General features: G+C 39.1%; 3 protein-coding genes across 3 annotated transcripts; all 3 read right to left on the reverse strand.

Annotated features, from left to right (window-relative positions):
• Positions 1 to 26: 26 nt before the first annotated feature.
• On the reverse strand, positions 27 to 3,409 carry LOC104103684 (pentatricopeptide repeat-containing protein At1g15510, chloroplastic). Its single transcript, XM_070197743.1, has one exon. It carries the CDS (start codon positions 3,236 to 3,238, stop codon positions 608 to 610), a length of 2,631 nt encoding a protein of 876 aa, XP_070053844.1. The 5' UTR covers positions 3,239 to 3,409; the 3' UTR covers positions 27 to 607.
• An 11,361-nt stretch (positions 3,410 to 14,770) lies between these two features.
• Positions 14,771 to 17,590, reverse strand: LOC104115363 (root phototropism protein 3-like). The gene is made up of 3 exons (XM_009625975.4): positions 17,351 to 17,590; positions 16,613 to 17,130; positions 14,771 to 15,552 (listed from the first exon to the last, which is right to left on the reverse strand). Exons 1-3 carry the CDS (start codon positions 17,565 to 17,567, stop codon positions 14,992 to 14,994), a joined length of 1,296 nt encoding a protein of 431 aa, XP_009624270.1. The 5' UTR covers positions 17,568 to 17,590; the 3' UTR covers positions 14,771 to 14,991.
• Positions 17,591 to 19,514: 1,924 nt separating this feature from the next.
• On the reverse strand, positions 19,515 to 23,679 carry LOC104115364 (plastidic ATP/ADP-transporter). Its single transcript, XM_009625976.4, has 5 exons — positions 22,745 to 23,679; positions 21,518 to 21,772; positions 21,086 to 21,229; positions 20,629 to 20,976; positions 19,515 to 20,146 (listed from the first exon to the last, which is right to left on the reverse strand). The coding sequence occupies exons 1-5, from the start codon at positions 23,522 to 23,524 to the stop codon at positions 19,778 to 19,780; spliced, it is 1,896 nt and encodes a 631-aa protein (XP_009624271.1). The 5' UTR covers positions 23,525 to 23,679; the 3' UTR covers positions 19,515 to 19,777.
• Between the last annotated feature and the right edge of the window lie 3 nt (positions 23,680 to 23,682).

The raw sequence follows: 23,682 nt of genomic DNA on the forward strand, positions 1-23,682 counted from the left end.
GGTTATGTCTAGATCGTGCAGAAAGATAAGAGGAAAGGTTTCTGGCACAATTCTTTCAGTCAACAATTTTGAAAAGACAAGTTTGTTTGTTTTCATGACCCTCCATGTTCATGCAGTTCTACACGCAACAACATGTACTATAATCTAGACAAGCTTCCCCGCTCTTTGAGCACAAAGTCATACCACCACCAAGATATACAAGTTTCTATATCCACTTCGCTAAAGTAACAAAGGACTAGCGTCTATCTTCAAGTATGATAGAAAGGTATGTGCTATATACAGTGCATCAGGCATCTCTATGTTGAGTGTCACCAAATTGTCTTTTGAGATTGCAAACATTTCACAATGTTCTAGCTTTCAAGATCATTCCTGCAGAAGGGCACTTGATGCTATCTGCGGAAGCAACAGACATGCAGTGCTGGACTGTGGATGAGATTTAGCAGTCTACCACATCATTAAATATCAGCAATAGCACCTTCGGGGGTGTATTGAGTTCTCTAGCCAGGAGCTAATTCAGCTTCCATTCTATGTATACCTGGCTCTGTTCGCTCACAAGGAACAGTTTCTGTTTTTCTTACTGTGATTCGGTTCTCTTTGATTATGAATTTCAAGTTTCTCCCAAATAATTTTCATCCCCACATGTGCATCTTCCATCCTTAAAATGGTGGAAATGCTCAGTGTCTCTAACTGAAATCTCCCTCCGGACAACCTCAGAGATAAACTTGATTGTGTCATGACAGCTCTTGCACATATAGAGATTCTTTGTGACCCAAATTGGTGTCCCTGGAGCAGTATTTATAAGCCCAAATGCAATAGCCAGTCTCTCGCTGTGTCCACAAAAGATCTCGGCTTTTGAATCTTCAACCTCATTTACTATATATCTTTCTGATTCACTACGACGTGCTGTTTTCATTTTTTCATAAAATCCTTCCAAAACCGCATTGATTTCCTTAATTTGGGGGTGGAAATTATCACCACTAAGGAATGCATGTACATTTCCCTTTACTTCTATCCAGCTGCAACCAGGATCAACAGTCAGTCCTCTTTCTATCATAATCTTCCTTAACGTTGCAACTTCATCCCATCTGCCACTGTCGGAATAGAAGTTACATAGGAGAACATAATACCCAACACTTCTCTCATCAGTTTCAAGAATATGTCTAGCAGCTAGTTCTCCAAGTTCAACCTGCCTGTGGATCCTACACGCATTCAATAAAGCCCCCCAGATAGCAGAATCAGGTTTCACAGGCAATGTTATAATAAAATCATAAGCATCCTCCACTAGACCTGCACGGCCTAGCAGATCAACCACACAAGCATAATGCTTCAGATTTGGAACAATGCAATATTTACTCTCCATGCTATTTAAATAGTCAAGGCCTTTAGTCACCAACCCGGATCTACTACAAGCACGTAACAGAGAAATGAAAGTAATCTCGTCAGGCTTTACTTTTGAAGTAAGCATTCCATCAAAAAGCTCAACCGCGAGTGCACCTTGCCCTCGCTGAGCATAGCCAGTCAGCAAAATATTCCAAGCAGTAACATCCTTTTTCTGCATATTAAACAGATTCAGTGCAGGGCCAATCCTTCCACACCTCACATAGAAGTCAAGGAGTGCATTGGGTAAAAAACCATGAAATGCCATGCCGTTCCTCAATACATATGCATGTATTTCTTTACCACACATCAGTGCACCGATTCTAGAACATGCAGAGAGGACAGACACTAAGGTAACAGTATTGGGATCCTGATAGCGTTTCATTTGACTAAACAAAATCAAAGCTTCCAAACTGTGATTATTAATCCGAAGACCAAGAATGATAGATGTCCAAGATATGACATTTTTATCTGGTATCCTGTGGAAAATTTCCAATGCCTTGTCAATACAGTTGCACTTCGAATAAAAGTCGATCAGAGTGTTTGAAACAATCACGTATGCTGTAAGTCCTCTCCTTTCGGCTAGTTGATGAAGCTTAACACCCATTTCTAGAAGGCCCAATGAAGTACAGGCAGATAGAACAGAAGCAATAGTAATCTCATCCGGCATGACACCTTCTAGCTCCATCATTTTGTACGTCTCCACAGCCTTCTCAGGAAACCCATTACTCTCATAACCCGAAATCATTGCAGTCCATGAAACTACATCTTTACACTGGATCCTATCAAAGATCTTCTCTGCTTCCTCCCAACTCCCAATAGCCGAATAAAGTTGAATGAGAGAGTTGTGCACCGAAACATCACTATAAAAATCCATTCTTGACACGTACCCATGAAGCGCCTTCCCTAAACTCTCATCCCCAAGAGCCTCACAAGCTGAAATCACACTTGTCATGGTCATCAAATCCGGAAAAAATCCAAATTCCCTCATCGACGAAAACAACTTCAACCCTTCCGAAAACTCAACGTTCTCAAAGTAACCTGCAATCATAGCATTCCAAGAAATTCTATCTCTCCTAGGCATTCCATCAAACACCATCCTCGCAATGAACACATCACCACATTTCACATACATAGTAACCAAAGCATTAACCACATCAATTTCCGACTCATACCCAAATCTAAAAACATGAGCATGTATCTCCCTACCCATTTTCCAGTCAGGCAAGCCACCACAAGTCCTCAAAACACAAGGAAACGTATACACATCAGGTCTAACACCAACCCACAACATCCTTTGATACAAATCCAAAGCCTCATCAAAGTAACCATTTTTTGCATACCCACCAATCAAAACATTCCAAGAAAACACATCTCTTTCCTCCATTTTCCCAAAAACATACCAAGCATCACCCAAATTCCCCAGCCTAACAAACATGCTCAACAATGCATTTCCTAGTCTCAAGCTTAACTGGGACATACAGTTAAGTATACATGAAAAAACTTCACATGCTTCGTTAGATGCCCTCTTAAATTCACAAAGCCTAGCTAATAAAACAAATGTTTCTTCTTCTATAGTCCCATGAAGTTCTTTTACTGACTTTAAGAATATTATGGCTTGTTCTAGCTGGTTGTGGGAACATAGCTGGATAAGATGGGAATTGGGGTCAGTGGTGGGAGTTGAGGTGGAGGAGGAGCTGAGGAGGAAATTTTGCTGGGTTTTTTTTAAGAATAAAAGGTGGGATTTTTGGAAGATGTGAGAAAAGTTTAGAGATTTAGAAGAATGGAGTTTAGAGAATTGAGGGTTTGGGGGGTCTAAGGAAGGGAGGGAAGTAGTTGGGGTTTTAGCAGAGACTGCCATATCGGGAGGTGTAACGAAGGAGCATGTAGGATATTTTTATCAGCCGGGGTTTAAGGAGATGGTTTAAACGGCTATCAAACGCCAATAGCAGTTTAGCCGATAAGAGATACTTCGAAATTCCCTATTCGGCGTCGTAGAGAGTATTTTATATTTTGGCTAACCATTTTTCTGGGGTGTCGTGATATAAATTTTAACTGATAGAAATTGAAATTAGTTTGTTCTTAATATAAATCATCTCCTCCTCCTCCTCTCCTTCTTCTTTTAATTAAATTAATTCAACAAGCATATTTATTTTAACATGTAGAAATTAGAATTAGTTTCTTGCTAATGGAAAATGATAACCTTCTAGATCGAGCAATTTGGGAAAATTTGGTTAGGGTTTTCAACGCAGAAAGAGGATACTTTCATATGAGAAAAACGAAATGAGAGAAAAATGCCGATGGATCCTTCTAGATCCAACATTGTATATTTATATAGTGGGCTTCAGTCGGGTGCCCAATACAATTAAATTTGCCTCCTAACTAATACACTAACTAAAACAAGTTGAAACAATGTTTACAAAGATATCCAAAATAAATACAATGGCACATTATATGACTAGCCACTAAGTTTGTGGTTGGGACTAGAAGCTAAATACTCCATCATGTCAACACCCCTCTCAAGTTGGAGGGAAAACCATCTGCAACTTGGATAAGAAATGGTGATGAAGATTGCGAGGCAAAAGGTTTGGTGAGTAGATCAGCCAACTGCTTGGTGGTAGAAACATGAAATAATTGAATTAGCCAATCACCAAGCTTGTTCCTAATGAAATGGCAATCAACCTCAATATATTTGGTCTGTTTATGAAAAACATGATATTTGGCTATATGCAGGGCATCCCGATTATCACAAAAGACATAAAAATAAAGCATAACAGGAACAACAAAATCATTCAAGAGCCTGGAAACCAAGTCAACTCAGCAACCACCTTGCTCAAAGCCATGTATTCAGCCTCAGTAGAAGATAGTGAAAACAACATGTTGTTTTTGGACTTCCAACTAATGAGGATACCACCCAAAAAAATACATAATCCAATGATAGACCTCCTAGTGTCACGACAAGCAGCCTAGTCACTATCTGAATATGCAGTGATAGATAAGTCAAGAGAATCAGAATAATACAAACCCAGATCCATAGTGCCCTTGAAATATCTCAGAACATAGAGAGTATCATACATATGAGGGACCCTAGGAGATTTCAGAAATTAGTTCAAGTGTTGAACAACAAAACAAATACTAGGTCTAGTATGGGTGAGAAAGAGCAACTTTCGCACCAGACTTCTATAGGACTTAGGTGTAAGGAGAAAATCACCAAAATCAACATGCAATTTAGTGTGCAACTCCAAAGGACAGATCGCAGGAGTAACAGAAGTGCAGCCAAACTGCTGAAGCAAATCTGAGACAATTTTTTTTTGATTGAGAACAACCTCACTAGAAACATGACACACCTCAATGCCTAGGAAATAGTGCAAAGATCCCAGATCTATGATCTTAAACTCAGAGTCTAGGAACTACTTTAGAGAAGAAATCTCAAGTAGACAACCAAAAGGACCAAATGCCCAAGATTACCTTTGACAAACAGGGAATAGTCATTGAGGGAATGCGTATAACCCCTAGAATACAAAGCCTGGGATAACTTGGCATACTATTGCCTAGAAGCCTACCTAAGACCATAGAGAAAATTCTTTAGTTTGCAAACAAGGGGCACAGAAGTAGAAGGAGTAGACACAAACAACCCTTGGGGTAATTTTATATAAACCTCCTCATCTTGATCTCCATGGAGGAAAGCACTGCTGGCATCTAATTGAGAAAGAGACTAATGTTCCTTAACAGCCACAACCATTAAATATTTGACATTAGACATTAACTACATGGGAGAAGGTTTCAGTAAAATCAAAACCTTCAACTTGAGTATCACCCATCATGACAAGCCTAGCTTTGTATATCTCAACACTACCATCAGCCTTATATTTGATTTTATACATATATTTACACCCTATAGGCTTCTTCCCAGCAAGTAGAGGAATAACATCCCAAGTCTGATTGGAGTCTAAAGTTTCAAATTCCTTTCTCATGGCATCCTGCCATGCTGGAACTAAAGCGGCCTGAGAGTAATTAGTAGGTTCAGACTCTAAAAGTTGTGAGGAAGAATGGGCTGCAGAGAACGAAGGAAGTTTGCATACATAATCCTGCAAATATGAAGGAGTAGCATGTTGTCTAGAAGACTTCCTAAAAACAAAAGAAGGAGAAGAGGAAGGAGGGGAATGTATATCATGATTGAAAAGTATAGTAGATGGAGCACCATGAGAAAAAGTAGAGCTAGTAGAGGAGGAAGTAAAAGAAGGGAAAGAAGAAGAAGAAGAAGACGAAGAAGAAGGAAAAGGAAAAGGAGAAGGAGAAGGAGAAGGAGAAGAATCAGAGGGATGTAGAGGAGAAGTAGGAAAAGATATATCATTAAGAGGAGCAGGCATGACAGTAGGCATAAAGGGTACAAAGAAAGGAGGGAGAGTGGTAAAAGGAAAACAATGCTCATGAAAAATAACATCCCTGAAAACAAAACATTACCTAGTAGTCAAATTGTAGAGCTTGTAACCTTTCTTGGCAAAAGAATAACCTAGAAAGACACAGGGAATAGCTCTGGGCTAGAGCTTATCCCTTTGGAAAATTAGAATAGTAGAATAAGCCAAACACCCAAAGACCCTTAAATGAGAATAGTTATAAGGCTTCCCATACAGAACTTCATAGGGAGATCTATTCTAAAGAAGTCTAAATGGGATCCTATTAATCATGTAAGTAGCAGTTAAAAGACAATCCCCCAAAAAATTAACTGGAAGTTTAGACTGAAAGAGTAAGGCTCTAAATGCTTCAAGAGGGTCATGTGTTTTCTTTCAACCACACCATTTTGTTAGGGTGTGTGAGGACAAGTAGTTTGATGAATGATCCCATGCTTAGTAAGAAAAGAAGAAGTAGCATGGCTAGACCCCAACTCCAAAGCATTGTCACTCCTAATAGTTTGGACTGACACATTAAATTGGGTGTGAACCATAGCTAAGAAGGCTTTGATTAAAGAGAAAGCATTACTTTTGGACCCTAATAAATGAGTCCAAGTTGCTCTTGAGAAGTCATCAACAATTGCAAGAAAATATTTGGAACCAGAAGATGTAGGTATGTGATAAGGACCTCATGTATCAATGTGTATCAGTTGAAAAGGTCTAGTGGTTTTAATGGAGCTGTCAAGAAAATGAAGCCTAGTCTGTCTAGCCATAGGACAAATAAAACAAGAAAAAGATTGTCTAGATGGCAGAGACGTAGACAAAACAGATATATGTTTTATAGCAGTAAAAGGAATATGTGCTAGCCTTTGATGCCAAACATGATTCATATTATTATGAACAATATTATTACATGACAAAGGTTCATCAGTGAAATAGAAAATAATACTACAGGTCCACAATGAGAAATATTGCTAGAATTACAGGAAGAAACATTACTACATGAAATAGGAACAAAATGCACAGAAAATGGTACTAAGTTTGTTGGTCTCTTCCAAGATTGCTTGTATAAACTAGCTTTCTCTTTACCAAGTTCCAGAGACATCTTCGGAGAAAGGGTTTGTAGCATATGTAATAGACAGGAAGTAAAAGTGAATGGTACTATACAGTGCAATTATTTTATCAACTTATGAACTGAAATTAACTTGTGTTGAAAAGAAGGAATGAACAAAATATTGTGTAATGTAATAGAAGGAGTCAAAGCAAAAGATCATATTAAAGTCACTTTTACTTTGTACCCATTGGAAGGGTGACAAGATAGGGTATAGGTACAGGAACAATATTAGTAAGTAAGTCCTTATTAGAAGTCATATGATCAGTTGCCCCTGAATCTATTATCCATGTGACAGAATCAATGTGTGTAAGCATGCAAAGTTTAGAACCAGAAATAGGACTCTCAGTTAGCATACTACCAGCAAAGTTAGCAGAACACATAAGATTGGATGAAGGATTGGTAGACTCTCCCAAAGTTGAATGTTGCAACAGACTTATCAATTGAGCATACTATTGTCTCGTAAACCCTGGAATGACTGAATTCTGAGTCTCGCCAAAATGAGCAGTAGGAGTTGGGTGGATACCCTAAGTGAAATTAGGGGCTGACTCATGACCATTGAACTTAGGATTACCATGTTCTGAACCATCAACACTAGAAGCAACAATTCTCTTTCCCTTGAAGACCTTAGATTTTTGTGGAAACCTATGAAGTTTGAAGTATCAATTAAATGTCCAGATTTCTTGCAGTATTTACAGAACAGGTTCACCTTGTTCTGGTCAAAATTTCCCCTTTGTGGATACTGCCTCGGAAGAGTGGGATTAAGATTGAAGGTTGTGACATGATTGACATCAGGATTAGGACCCACCTTTGCATTAATGTTTACATTGAAAGACATTGAATCAGAGTTGAACTGGGAATTAAATTGAACTTGTCTTTACTTTTCATCATTAAGCGGTATATTATAAGCGTTGTCAAGACTTGGTGGAGGTTTCATCATAAGTAAATTGCTCCTGACACCCATATATATCTTATTTAAACCCATTAGGAATTGGAAAAGTTTGTTCTCTTCATCCTCATGTTGAATACCAGGCTTAGCAGCACAAGTGCACCTTTGTGCATGATCAATGCAAATGACCCCTAGTTCATCCCATAATTTCTTCAATTTATTAAAATAAGAAGATATGTCCAGTGTTCCCCGGGAATTATAGGCTAATTCTCGTTTAAGTTCAGAAATCTTTGCCCTATTTTCAGTCACATTTCTAGCTTGGAGCTGAGTTCAAATACTTTGAGCAGTTTCAGAGTACTGCACACTTTCTGCTATTTCCAGGGAAAGGTAACTAGTCAGCTAGAAAATTACCATATTATTGCACCTATCCCAAATTTTCTTTTGAGGTCAACTGGTACTTGGCCTAGTGCATGTACCATCAACAAAGGCTATCTTATTCTTTGCGAACAAGGCAACTATCATCTTACTCTTCCACCTCCCAAAGACATTCCCTGAAAAGGGAAAAAGAACTAAAGAGATCCCGGGAATGTGAGAGGAATGGACAAACAAAGGACTGGAAGCGTAACGACCTGACCAGTCGTTCTAATTTCTAGAACCATGTTCCCCTAAATAAGACTTCTCGTACATGCTTTTACTATTTATGACTTGCGGGGATGGTTAGTTCGGGATTTGGAAAGGTTCGGGTAGAAATCAGAACACTTGGTTCCTTAAGGTGGGATTAAAAGGCCAAGTTTGACTCCGGTCAACATTTTGAGTAGACGACCTCGGAATTTGACGGTTCCAATAGATGCGTATGATGATTTCGGACTTAGACGTATATTTGGATTGGGTTTTGGATGACCTGGGAGCATTTTGGCGCCTAATAGTGAAAGTTGATTCTTGAAGGTTTTAGAAGTTCTTTAAATTTGGTTGGGAGCGGATTTTGGTGATATCAAGGTCCAAACAGAATTCTGAGATCGAAAATAGTTTCGTAATGTCATTTAAAACTTGCACGCAAAATTTGGTGTCATTCCAAGTAGTTTAAGTACGTTTCGACGCATTGGAAGTAAATTGAAGAACTTGAAGTTCTTAAGTTTGATTCAATTGGTTTTGGGGTGCGATTCTTAGTTTTGATGTTGTTTCAGGCGTTCCGAGAGTTCGAGCGAGTCTGTTTTATGATTCCAAACTTATTGGTATGTTCGGATGAGGACCTGAGTGTCAATCGGACGAGGCTCAGACGAAGATGAGAATTTGGAGCAACAACTGAAGCATCAGGTCTGTCATAATCGCACCTGTGCTTGGCCAGCTGCATGTGCGAGCTCGCAGGTGTGAGCCAAGCCTCACAGAAGCGGCCAAGGAAGGGCATCCCAGGTTCTACAGGTGCGGCCCATTCTCCACAGAAGCGGGACCGCAGAAGCGAAAACCCGTCCACAGAAGCGACGCCAGCCGGTCCAGGGGAGTTTCGGAGAAGCACACTTTTATCCGCAGAAGCGGACTTTTATCCGCAGAAGCGGACTTTTATCCGCAGAAGCGAGGGTGCAGGTATGGCCCTATGACCACAGGTACGGAAATCGCTGGAGGCAGTGAACTTCATTTAATACGGGACTTAGGCATTTTTCTCCCATTCTTCACACATTTGGGCGATTTTAGAGTTTAAAAAATGGAGACTTCAACCTAGCTATTGAGGGAAAGTAATTCCTACCTTAATGTGATTTTAATACATAGATTATGGGTATATTTTAACATAAAAATTAGTAGAAATCATGGGTTTAGATGAAAAAACTAGGGTTTAATAAAAAAAAATGAGATTTTGCCACGAAAATGATTATGAAACTTAGTGAAAACCATATATTTATATTCCTAAGGTTATGGGTAATAACTTTCTTCAAAGATTTACGGAATCCGGGTATGTGGGTTAGGGGGTGAATTTTAGGAATCTTACAATTTGGTTTGAGTAATCACTCTAATAGTGGAGATATAAAATTTTGAGTATATATTGATTGATTTATGTAATGTTTGACTAGTTTCGAGTCATTTGACATCAAATTTGGAGGTATGAGCGCATTCTTGAATTGGGAAGTAGGCTTGAGACGAGGTAATTCTCTTTTCTAACCTTGTAAGAGGGAATTTACCCCATAGGTGAACTTAATTAATATGCGTTGTTATTTGTGGGGGCTACATACGCACAAAGTGATGAGAGTCCGTACGTAGCTACTATTCTTGTTTATGTCCGGGTAGTTTTAGGTTTACACCATGCTTTGTGGACACTGTTATTTGATTATATTTATTAATTGTATCAAATGGAACTAAGTCGAGGATTTGAAGGATTTAAAAGCTTCAAGTTGAATTGTCTTTATTTTGAAAAGAATCAAGAAAGGGTTATGATTTATTGATAATTTATATTTGACCGCGTCGCAAGTATATTCCGCGAGCGGGGTAATTCTTTCTACTACTCTCATGGGAGCGAGCCATTCGCCTCGGCAAGTTCATAGATGCATATATGGTTTGTGCCGTTCGACCCTCGGTAGTGCACAGTTTACATTTATGTTGGATCGGGCCGAATGTCCTCGGCAGAATTTTGTGCGTGATAATAGAACTGGAAGTCCCTTTTATAATTGGTATAAATTCATTATTTGAAAGATTATTTGTTTTAAATGAAGGAAGTGATTTGGGTTCTTAAATATGGTGATGAATTGTTCAGTTATTTCTTGTTTTGAGTTTTATTGTTATATATATCATGCTTAATTAGAATTTCATATTATCATATTGTTGGCCCTTAGTAAATGTCGGAGTCGACCCCTCGTCACTACTTCTTCGAGGTTAGACTAGATACTTACTGGGTACATATTATTCATATACTCACGCTACACTTATGTACTTAATTGTACAGGATCTGAGGCAGGTGCATATGGTTACCAGTCTGGTGCGCAGATTTGATCCCCATCTCGAGACTTCACGGTGAGCTGCCTTCCGAGCCATTATGCAACAGCTGAAGTCTCCCTTATATTTTATTTTCTATCTATTTCCTTTCAGACGTTAGACTAGTGTTCTTTTATATATTCTACTGGATTGCCCACATACTTGTGACATTAGGTCTTGGCACACACACCAGTAAACATATGATTTTGGATTTGTTTACATGATTACGATTTGTACTCGTTTGCTTCCGTTTAATTATGTCACATTTGCAAATTTTAAAATCTTTTTAACAAATGAGAAAATGTTATCCACATAGTAATTTATTTAAATGGGAAACCATTAGTTTGATCAGTGTTGGCTTGCCTAACAATAGTGTTGGGCGCCATCACGACCTATGATAGATTTGGGTCGTGACAAGATGGTATAAAAGCACTAGGTTCACGTAGGTCTCACAAGTTATGGGCATACCTAGTAGTGTCTTGCGGATCGGTGCGGTGACATCTGTACTTATCTTCGAGAAGCTATAGAGTTTTAGGAAACTACTCTTTATTCATATCCTATCGTGCAGTTGATGGTATGCGAAAATCCTTTCTCTTATTCTCTCACAGATGGTGAGGACGCGTACGGGACGTTCTAGACCCGGGAGGAACTGTTCCCCCCATTACTAGAGGCCGAGGCCGAGGAAGGGCACCGACCCGAGGTAGGGGATGAAGGCATCCCAGAGCTGCCTCAGTAGCACCACCGGCGTATCCAGCGGAGGATCCCATCATTGAGCAGCAGGGCGAGGTGCCCGCCGCAGTGCCAGCCCCGGTAGATTTCATGTCAGCACCGGGATTTCAGGAGGTTATGGGCCGTATGCTGCGGTTCATGGACACTATGACTTAGGCTGGTTTATTTCTAGTAGACCCAGCCACGTCTCAGGCGGGAGGGAGAGCACAGAACCCTACTACCCAGGCTCCGGTGCATGCAACTGCAGTATATCAGACTCCGGGTATACTACCCGTGGGCGGAGCCCAGCTAGTTGTAGCGGCTGCACCTGAGCCTAGACCAGCTACGGACGGCGATATGCAGAAGCTATTGGACATATGGACTAGGCTATACCCTCATATCTTCGGGGGGTGAGCGACATGAGGATCTCCAGGACTTCATTGATCAGTGTAGGGATAGACTGCATAACATGAGGATATTGGAGTCCCATGGGGTGGATTTCACTACCTTCCAGCTAAAGGGAAGGGCCCGTAGATGGTGGCAGTCTTATCTTCTTGGCAGACCAGCGGGTTCTCCTCCCATGACTTGGGACCAGTTTACATAGCTTTTCTTGGACAGGTATATTCCACCCTCTCAGAGGGAAGAGTTGCGAGGTCAATTCGAGCAGCTCGAGCAAGGTCAGATGTCAGTGACCGATTATGAGGCGAGATTCTCTGAGTTGTATCGCCACACACTTATGATACTTCCTACCGACGCAGAGAGAGTGCGGAGATTTGTTGCGTGATTGCACCCCAATATTCGGGCTAGTATGGCCCGAGAAGTTGAGATGGGTACTGATTATCAGTTAGTAGTAGAGATTACTCGGAATATTGAGGGCTACCGCTAGAGAGGTAGAGAGCAGATGCAGCAGGACAAGAGGACCCATTTCTCTGGAGAGTTTAGAGGTGCCCCGGTTAGGGACAAAGGTAAGTTTGAGAGGGGTCAGCCTAGCATGCTCACATATCCAGCACCACCACCTCATCGGGTTGCTCTAGCGTGACCCTATTTTAGTGTTATGCCAGAGAATTCTTATCGCCTACCAGCTCATCAGGGTTCTTCCAGTGCCTATTTCAGTGCCATGCCAGAGAGTTCATATTGCCCACTAGCCATCTAGGGTTCTTCTAGTGGGTATTCAGGCCATCAGGGTCAGACTTCGGGGCAACAGTCTAAGGTATCGAGAGGTTGTTACGAGTGTGGAGATCTGGGTCACATGAAGAGGTTTTGTCCCAGACTTCGGGGCAAGGCGGTACAACAGGGTCATTAGCCCATAATTGCAGCACCAGCCGTCCGACCGCCTAGAGGTGGGGGACAAACAGGTATGGGTCGTCCTAGAGGTGGAGGTCAGGCAGAGGGAGGTCAGCCAGCTATTGTTCAGTCAGGTGAAGGCCAGTCAACCGGCGCTCCATCTAGATTCTATGCTTTTACGGCCAGACCAGATGCAGTGGCCTCATATGCCGTGATCACAGGTATTATTTCTGTCTGCGGTAGGGATGCTTCAGTGTTATTTGATCCAGGATCTACCTATTCATATGTATCATCTCTGTTTGCTCATTTCTTGGATATTCCTTGTGAGTCCTTGGGTACTCCTGTGTGGAAGGGTTCGTCTGTCAGTACATCTACCTATTCAGGCGATGCTATATATTTTATTTTCTGTCTATTTCCTTTCAGACAGTAGTCTAGTGTTCTTTTGTATATTCTACTAGATTGCCCACATACTTGTGACACCAGGTCTTGGCACACACACTAGTAGACTTATGATTATGGATTTGTTTACATGATTATGATTTGTACTCGTTTGCTTCCGTTTAATTATGTCACATTTGCAAATTTCAAAATCTTTTTAACAAATGAGGAAACCCACTTAGTAATTTATTTAAACGGAAAACCATTAGTTTGATCAGTGTTGGCTTGCCTAACAATGGTGTTGGGCGCCATCACGACCTATGATGGAATTGGGTCGTGACAGGAAGGATTGGGGGAAAAGATATCAGGTGTTCCTATTGAAAAGCTCAACTAATACAAAACTAGTGAAATCATAAAATATTACAACAAAAGTAAAAAGAACTCTACTCAAACAAGTTTAGGAAGAGAGGAACGAGTTTACCATCCTTCTTCACTACCGGAGAAGAACGACCTTCAGAGAAGATACTATCACCCATTTAAGGTCGAGTAAAAAACCCTACCACCTTCACCGTGCAAATTAGGACCAAATCGGAGAGCATACGTCGGAAAATGACTCAAACGATAAGATGAAAGTTCACAAATTGATGAAAAACAGCAAAAAAAAAACAGTCAACTTGAATCTCAAAGAAAACAACGATGACCGAAAAACTTTTAAACGTCAACGAAATGAATGTGGGGTAAGATCGGATGATGATGAGCCATGAATCAAGTCACACCCGCTCTGATACCATGATAACATTCTAGATCGAGCAATTTGGGAAATTTGGTTATGCGGGTTTTCAACACAGAGAGAGGATAATTTCATCTGAGAAAAACGAATGATAGAAAAATGCTCGATGGATCCTTCTAGATCCAACACTGTAGTATATTTATATAGTGGGCCTCAATCAAGTGCCCAATATAACGAAATCTGCCTCCTAACTATTACATTAACTAAAACAAGTTGAAACAACATTTACAAAGATAGCCAAAATAAATACAATGGTCCATTATATGACTAGCCACTAAGTTTGTGTTTGGGACTAGAAGCTAAATACTCTATCATGTCAACAGAAAATCTGCACATATATAATTGTAGGATAGAAAAATTGATTATCCAATGCTGATAGTAAGGAGGGTCGTATTATAGTACGCGCTTTAAATTATATCATTTTAAAAGCATTGTCTTCTATGATAATTTCTTAAGAAAAATCATCTAAATCACCGTTTATCCAATTGTTTAAACTAAAAGTAGTCGACGAAATTATAATATATGTACAATTCATGTATAATATGTATATAAATGCATATAATCAGTTATAATCAATGTATACCCGCTAGAAAAAATAAATAATGAATCATGTCGGCTACTTGTGTAAAGCTCCCTATTTTTGAAGCATAAAAAATCGATTAGAGATTTAGCCTCTTATTTTTGGTCTAGCGTGGAAGTTGCGAACAATTGGGTTATGGCATGTTCTTGAAGACCGAAATAGCTCGATGTCTCACTGAGTAACATCATAAATTATTCTTAGCTAGACAGTACTGCACATTTGACGCAATGTAATCTATTAAATTTCTGCTACGTACAAGAATTAGTGATTAATACATTGGATAAGCGAAAGTGCAATAATAATGTGATCAAGAGTGGAATTATTATCCCTTTGATAGAAGAGCAAATTCAGATACACATATCTTTAATATAAATATAAAGTACACGTTAATTTTTCCCCTCTTTTACTAGGATACGAAGTAGGAAGAGAGAACAACAACTCAGCTTATGAATTTTAATAATTAGTTTTAGTTTTTCATTGATTGATAACCTGCACCTATTCCAAATTCAACACTAAAATTTTGTCTCAGGACAAAGATTTCCTCCACTTGTTAGGTGTTCTGCCTCGAACAAGCCTGGTCTTCATATCCACAGGAGTTTGTCTTCCAATAAATCCCACATCAGTTTCTCTATCAACCTCTCCAATTTTATCATGCTTAACTAAAGAAGGTACAATAATCTTCTTCCAACTAAAGAAGCTGCTGCCTCTTTTCTTTTCCAGCAACTTCTCAATCTGTGCTTGCATTGTCATACATTGACTCTGTAGTCTAAGAACATCTTCTTTCAGCCTCTTTATCTCCATCTGCTGAACGTTCATTTCGCGCTTTGACATACACCGAGCTGGAGGCTGATCATTTATTATCCCCGCGTTGGGGCTTCTGGTGCCACTTATAAAGGAACCACTCCAATCAATTTGCTGCTTGTTATTGTTGAGCTTGGTTTGTTCGGATAATAATACTTGAATTACTGCTCGCACGGGCAAACGTTCGTTTTGTGCTGCATGCAAGGATGCCTCTGGCGATAGCTTTCTGCTATCTATCAATCTGCATAGACTTTTTCTTTCTTGTTTTGTCACCCCGGGATGCGCCTGTAAATGGAAATAGTTTGCAGTATTAATCGGTTATAATACGTTATTACTTTATTGCTTTTAGATTATCATATCAGGCTTGATATATATAGAAGTTAGTACATGTTACTATAAATCAACTTAACCTAAAGATAGTGTAAAAATTATTTACACATCATCCGTGCACAAAACATTAGCTTTCTATTTTCAATACTAAATCACTTAGCTACCTAACAATGTGTAATTAGGCGCTAACAAACATTAACACTAATTAATCTCCGCGACTTGTCTTGTACAGTTTGAAGGAAAACATTTTCTTCCATGATTGATGACATAGGCTGAAGCTAAAAGGGAAGTTCTAAAATTAGAATTACTAAATCCAGTGAAGATTATTGCTTCATTTTTCTCCTCAAACTCCAGGCAATACTTTTCCCAAAGAGGTATGAGCGGACACAAGAAAAGCCAAATTTAGAATAGCAGTGGTTTCTGTTTTGTCTGGAGAAATTTCAACAATACTTGCACTGTTGTACCTTCTCTACTTGGATTTTTTGGCATTGGGAATCTCATAGTATGGACAATGCCAAAACTCGTAACCTAATCTAACCAAATAGCAACTCGATCGGTCATTTTCCTTTTTTACAACTAATAACCCACCTCCCCCACCATGCTCTTTTGGTTGGGAAGAAAAATTCTCGTGACCAATTTATACAAATATAGAAGTAAGTCACTACAGCTCTTGCATATACAGCTATACGAAATGCACTTACCTAAATATGAAAAGAAAATAGTGACCCGACACTTTAGCCACATAACTTTCTGCATAGTATGTCGTAGCAAGAAATAGCGACTTACACTTTCCGCGCTAACGACTAATAACAGAAATTTTTGTGATGCAGCTATAATTGAGTCACCAAAAGGCCAAAATATTCTCTATACATTGGGTCAACGTCTGCGTACATACTATTCTCTCTGAACATGATCTGGATTTTTTTGTTGTTGTACCAAAAAGCCAAAATATGTTGTCATTAAAGAATTAATGGTCATCAATTAAGGGCTAAGCGGAAGAAGATTTGGTACTTACTTTGAGATATGTGTCAATAGCTCTGTACAAGCCATCATCTGTAGCCCGAGCATGTTCAGGAAATGCACCAGCAAGAGCAATGAACTCCGACAATGTGAAGTTTGCATCAACAGCAGCTTCAGCTAAGTAATTATCCACAAGTTTCGCTACCTTAATTAAAGCTGTTCCACTTCTTACAGCTTCATCAAAATTCACGAACCTCTTAACCAACCTAAGAACAAGCTCAACATCTAGCAATGTCCCACACGTGTGACTAAAAGACGGAATCATTAGCTCTTTCAAAGTAGCCTGGTCCAGTTGCCACGATATCCTTTTCTCCAGCTCGGCTCTGTAACTGGGCTCGACTGAAACCATATTTGCGATTCGTAGCAAACGTAAGAGGAAATTGCAAGGGATTGAATCTTTCTCCGGCGGCAGAATTCCGACCAAAGTTTCTACAAAGAACCTCTTTTTCATCCATAACGCCGTGACACTTTCCGGTGAGTCTTCGAAATTTTTTGGGCTTAACACTTCTGAACCTGTCGCAAAAATAAACTACATTCATCCCTAGTACCTTACAAGACTAGAATTAAATTGAGCTACATGTACTAACCGGCGAAATCAGGAATTCCTCCGAGGGAACGGCGTTCTACGTTAATATACATATATAAAAAGTAGTAATACTTATTTGACAAATATAAACAGTATAATTTTTAGCATAGAATACATGTTAGAAGAATTTTTATAAGTACGACGTACCTTCTCCAGTAGAAAGGTCAGGAAGCCATTTAGAAGCATAATGAGTAATAATTGAGCCAATAAGTTCAGGACGAACACCTTTGGCTTTAATGCCGGAAAGTGTTTTGACAAAGTAGTCCATGTCGAGGATACACGTGTCGTCGAACCAACATTCGGCCGAGAAATGAGTAGATTTGCCCGGAAAATTTATGGGTTCCGGCAATGCTAGCTTCTTCATTTTTAGAGTTTATGTGGACAATGGAGTAATACTAGCTAGTAATTCATATAGATGAAGAAAATTTCTGACCAGGGATTTTTTTTTCTTGTTGTTACATGAGGTTATTACCTCTAGTAGATAAAAATTTGTTAGGGGTGACACCACCACATAATGTTGACAAGGTTGTTTTTATTAGTTTTTGACAAGAATACCCTTGGATGATGGTTTGTTTGATAGAGATTTGTGCAGAATTGTTCTTTACCGTTAGTGCCTTGAACATGGGTGACGAGTGAGAGGTAGAAAAGGAGGGATAAGAATTACTTCATCTGTTTTTTTTTAATGTGATATGCTCTCTTTTTTAGTTAGTTTTACAAAAATATATTCTCTTCGTCCCCATTTATATGGTGGAGTTCGAATTTCAAGAGTTAAACGAGTTATTTTTCTCGTGATTTTTTCATATGCTTTTTAGATATTTTGAATTGTTAATAATTGTGATTTACAGTACTTTCTACGTAGTTTTAACCTTAATATATAATACTCCTTCCGTTTTGAATTAAATGAGGTACTTTACTTTTTAGTTTGTTTCAAAATAAATGACATATTTTTAAACTTGGAAATAATTTAACTTTAAATTTTTTATTTTATCCATTTTAACTTTAATGAAAAATTTTTATAACCACACAAATGACATGGCTCCACAAATCTTTTACTTCTTAAGTTTTTAAGACCACAAGTTTTAAAAGTCTTCTTCCTTTTCTTAAACTCCATGTCGAGTCAAACTACCTCATCTAAATTGAAACAGATGGAGTATATTTTTTTGGTCGCATAAATATCATAGCATGTTAAAATTATAAGTACCAAAACTCTATTGTTTCTTAAATTCCATATCCAATAAAATATGTCATGTATAATGAAACCAAGAGAGAGAGGGGGATGGTTATTGAAAAGAAATATACATAGGTTCATGTCATTTTCCTTTCTCATGTGAGAGTTTTATGAATTTTGTTCTCTATGCAGCAGAGAAGAAACCATGATATGTCACTACCCAACGGAATATTTGCATTAAATTTACTTGCCTTCCCTAGCTATCCCCACACCCTTGGCTTCTTTTGTTTATTTCTTCTTTTGCTCGCTGGAAATTGGATATAATGTGCAAAACAAAGATTATAGTGATGGGAAGAGTACTGCGGCGATATAAGTGGGGATGCAGTTGATAATTAATATGATGTGAGAAAATTGAGAGCGATGAGGAACGAATGGACAATGATTAAACAGTACTAGGGGAGGTATCTACAGTCTGCCTCATTTAGGATTATACGATAGTTCCAATCTGTATTTTGAACGACCAGTTTTGAACATGTGACTGAAATATTGGGTTTTAGTGTTGTTTTTTTTTTTGGGACCATAATTCATCAAATTTTTAAGTTGTTATCTTCTCACAAGTATTCTGGTTTTAGTTCTAGTTTATAAAGGGAAAGGAAGTTTCTAAGTTAGTTCACTTGATATCTTCTCACAAATTTACCGATGTGACTAAATTTATAAGAGCAGCAGTAAAATTGGATGGTAGTCCTCCTATACAATTTCTTGAAAAAATCTTTAATTTTGTCAGACCGTTGCTTAATAAGAACATAAAAGGGCAGCTCGGTGCACTAAAATCCCATTATGCACGGGATCCGAAGAAGAACCGGATCACAAATGTGTACACAACCTTTTTCTGCAATAGGCTGTTTCTACGGCTCGAACTCAGGAGGTCACATGGCAACAACTTTACCAGTTATGCTAAAGCCTACTGGTCAAGAGGCTTAATCAGAACATGCAAAGTCAAAATGAAGGCTAACCAAAAGCGAAACCAGCACTAAACGTTTCAGACTAAGAATGAACATGTAGAAGCGTATGCACAGAATTATTCTGCTCTGCTTTCCACACATCAGTCGAAGGTTCTTCTCTAAGTGTTCACTACACAGCAAGTTAGCAGCAAATAGCATTTTCATATCATGAGAGCTATAAAGCTGAATGATTGGAACTACTCCAATAAGCTTACAACATCTAAGGGCAGCCAAGTCAGTGACATTCTTGTCCTTCTATTCGTATTTATTTCTATCGAGTAAGAACAAATTCCTACAACCAAGAAAATTTTGGGAACTTCATTGAATAGTTGAACCTGCAACCGACTTGTATCTCCTATTTTGTTTTCATATTCCTCCTGCTTTGGAGGTGATATAACAGCAAAATTACACATTCCTTGGGGACGAAGGTTCAGTTGATGCACCAGCTGAGTCACCTCCCGTGGGATTCAGTGACGACGAATCACTTGTAAGAGAACCATTTCCACTTTCATCTTGTGACACAACAGGGATCTTCACTGCTACTCGCTCCATTTCCTTCTCGAGCTCTTCCTCACGACGCAATGCAGTGAATTGGCCGTCTAAAGACCTGGCTGCTCCTAACCATCCAACTACAATTACTAGTAGCACACCTCCAAGGTAGGGAGTTGAGTTGGCAAGCGAACCAAAAGTCAAAATCATGAATTGTTGTATCAAGGCTCCTCCAGATTTTCCCAGTGGATTGCAGACAACATCAATTGCTGCCTTCCCTTTAACCTGTTATAAGAAAAATGCTTGAGCTTAATTTTCACAAAACAACTGGCTGCCAAATAACATCACGATTTTCCAGTTATAGAAGTCCGGACCGAGGTATTTGTCAGTCACAAATACAATCATAAATATATGCACTCATCAGAGGTTTAAAGGCTACAAATATAAAAGGGTAGCCCGGTGCATGAAGCATCCCGCATTCACGCAGGGTGCAGGGACGGGCCGCACCCAAAGGGTGTGATGATGTAGGCAGCCTACCCTGATGCTTGCATCAGTAGCTGATACCACAGTTCGAACTCGTGACCTAGGTCACATGGAGACAACTTTACCGTTGCTCCAAGGCTCCCCCTTCTTAAAGGCTACAGATATATACATGCTTAATGCATTCAATTCCTAGATGTAGGCACAACTATTCCAATTCAGCACTTTTGACAGCACCATAGAGCATTGATTCACTACAATTTTAGACACAGTAAATTAGTATATACCTTGGTGTCCTCATCCAGAGGAATATAGGCCATTTCTTTGCAAGGATCGAACAAACTGTACTTTGCACTCTTACTGAAAATGTTCTGCATAGCACCCACATAGACAGCCGCTAAAAGAGGAGTGATCCCAAACTTGGCAAGAGCAGGGGCAAGGGGATCACCAAACAAAATCAGGGAGAAGAATCCAACTCCAGTAAGAAGCAAGACCGTGGGTGTTATCTTAGCTGCTGTTCCCCAACCATATTTGTCAAATATCCACTGGCTTAACAACATCATCGTGAAAGTTGCTATCCCAGTAGCAGTAGAGAAGTCACCCATGAAAGAAGAGTATTCGTTTGGGCTTGGGAACTGCAGATTTAGTTAAAAAGGGCAGAGAGTGAAAAAGATGCTGCATGTTAAAATGAGAAACAAACTGGAGTTCATATATAACCACGCATAACACCTAGTAATTATCTACCTGAGCTTTGAGCTTTGATTTCCAAGTAACCTCAACAAGGTTGATACTTATGCCGTATGCTACGACCAATGTTGCAAGATCCCTGATATACTTTGAGGAGACCAAAAATTTCAAGCTCTCCATCGTGGTCATGTTAGGCTTCTCCTGCAAAAATATATTTTATTTAGAAAATGTTAATACCATAAACATGATCCTTCAATGTGAAAGTGATTTTGTATAATTTAATCTGAGAGGTAGAAATTTATTAGATTATCAATGAGCCGCGATCAAGTAAACAAAGAGGTCAAGCATCTCTCTGGAACTATAAATGGGGTAATTTCTCTGCTAAGTTTATTAGATAGGCAAAACTTATAGGTCCTTTTGCTGACTACTATTTTCTTTTGTGTATTGTAGCCACTTGAAGGGAATCAATACCAAATTGTGGCTGGTTACCTTCTTCTTCTTGCTACGGTTCGGTAGCGCAACATTGTGATTCACCCACCAGTAAATGCCACAGATCGCAAGCCCCATCAGCACTACAATGCTCATCATTGCTTTCAAAGAGACGGCCCAACCATCAACTCCAGGACCCAACGATTTTCTCAGATTAGAGAAGTACTTCACTGTACGACCAGAGAAAATAAGAGCAACATTTGCTCCAAGTCCAAATAATGGATAGAATCTTTTAGCCTCATCAACTGTTGTAATCTGCAAAAATAAAAGCATCCCAAAATATTCAATGGCAGCACAAAAAGCTATTTTCCCCAAATAAAGCTCAAGGCACTGATAATCAAGATGCGCGGATGACTTCACCAGCTGATAACTGGCCTTTCAAACAGATGGAAACAGAAAGAGCAGGTGACAAACTGAAACCTTAGCAAATTTTTATAACTGGTTACGACAAAAAAGACAGAACTTAGACAAGATGTAAACAATGACGAAAAAAGTGCAGCCGAGACATTAGCAATTTATGAGCAGAATTGCAACATAACTGGACCAGTCACCAGCCTTAAAGCTAGTTAAACCGTGAACTCCATAGTAAACAAATCTTAAAACAGTAAATACTATCATAACCTAGCACCCTTCCTAACCCCACTCCTGGAGCCAACACCCATTGCCAAAAGAGAATAATGAAGAAAAAATGTTGTACCATCCAATCCCTAACATTAACCTGTTCCCGGCATATCAGTTCAAAGAGAGTTCATATCACCCTAAAGTGCAGCAGTTTCAGGAACTCATCAGATAAACAAATATAAGAATCTAAGATCATATAACTTTGGAAATGATTACTAATGCACAAATGAAGTGTGACAGTATAAAATGAATATTCATCAAATTGACTATTTCCTGATTTGTTCTTTTGTCAATGGGGCCTTGAAACAAAATGAAAAAGCGGAAAAATGATTCATTCCCCTTTCTAAGAGGAGTAGGATCTTTGGTTGATCTGCCCTTTCCCCTCCTTTCTTCATAGATTATTAGTCCCGGGACACCTATACCTAAAGCTCAGTGTGCAATTTGCATGAAATCTATTTACTATCCTAGACTAAAAAAGACATTGGGAGTCTCAAAATTCAGGCAAACAACATATAAATGGAATATACCAAGTTATGACACCCAAACTGGAATAGTAATTAATTCTAAAAAGGATCCATGAAAGGATGATGATGAACATATATTTACCTGATTAGCAAACCCCCAAAAAAGAACTGAAACCACCACACTTCCCCAAAGCTCAGCCATGACATAGAACAAACAGAAACTCCAGATCCTCAATATAGCAATTGGTCCAAGAAACCTTGGACCCAGAATGTTCAAAAGTTGATCAGCAAGAGCTGTGGGGTGAAAGTAATTGCTAAGGGGATACAAAACAAACCCAAATGCCCCAAAGAAAGCAATAAAGGGAAGAATCACAGTATAGAAAAGAGCCTGCTTTGACAACACATTAGCCAACTTTGTGTACAAAAGCATGAAGCCTACAGCCATAGGCAAATTCACCCATGTTTTCAAGAAAGGTATAATCTCAGCACTTGACCCTTTAGCTGTTACAACCAAAACATCCTTAGTGTCTCTCAAGATTGTGTAATTAAACAAAATACAAAAGAACATAAGCCCAAGTGGAATAATTTTCTTGAGTGTCACAAGCTCAATTCCCATGAATTTAGGTGACTCATCTTCTCCCAAAAGTGGTACCCCATCAGCTGCAGCTGCAGCCTCTGCTTTACAAACTGGAAAAAATCTGTTCTTTTGACTAATCAATTGTGGCTTTTTAGCAAAGCCTTGAAATTTTTGGAAACCATCAGAAGATAAAGATAGAGATAATCCTTCAAGGGGTTTAGGTTTAAGAGAATTAAAAGAATTGAATCGGTGCCTTAAACCCCCTTGAGGTAATGGGTAAAATGCTCTGGTTTTGGGTTTTGAAGGCAGAGAAAGAAGCCCTTTTGTTTGTAAAACAGCTTCCATTTTTGTTAGACACACTCTCTCTTTCTCTCTATCTCTACAAGTCCGAGAAATAATCTAAATATTTGAGCCTTTAACAGGTTAATAACAAGAAAAAGAGAAAGAGAAAGAGAGAGAGATAAGGTTGGCGAAGAAGAAGATTGTGATATTGGGAGAAAGGT

This window comes from Nicotiana tomentosiformis, chromosome 3 (assembly GCF_000390325.3).
Source record: "Nicotiana tomentosiformis chromosome 3, ASM39032v3, whole genome shotgun sequence".
Taxonomy (NCBI): Eukaryota; Viridiplantae; Streptophyta; class Magnoliopsida; order Solanales; family Solanaceae; genus Nicotiana; species Nicotiana tomentosiformis.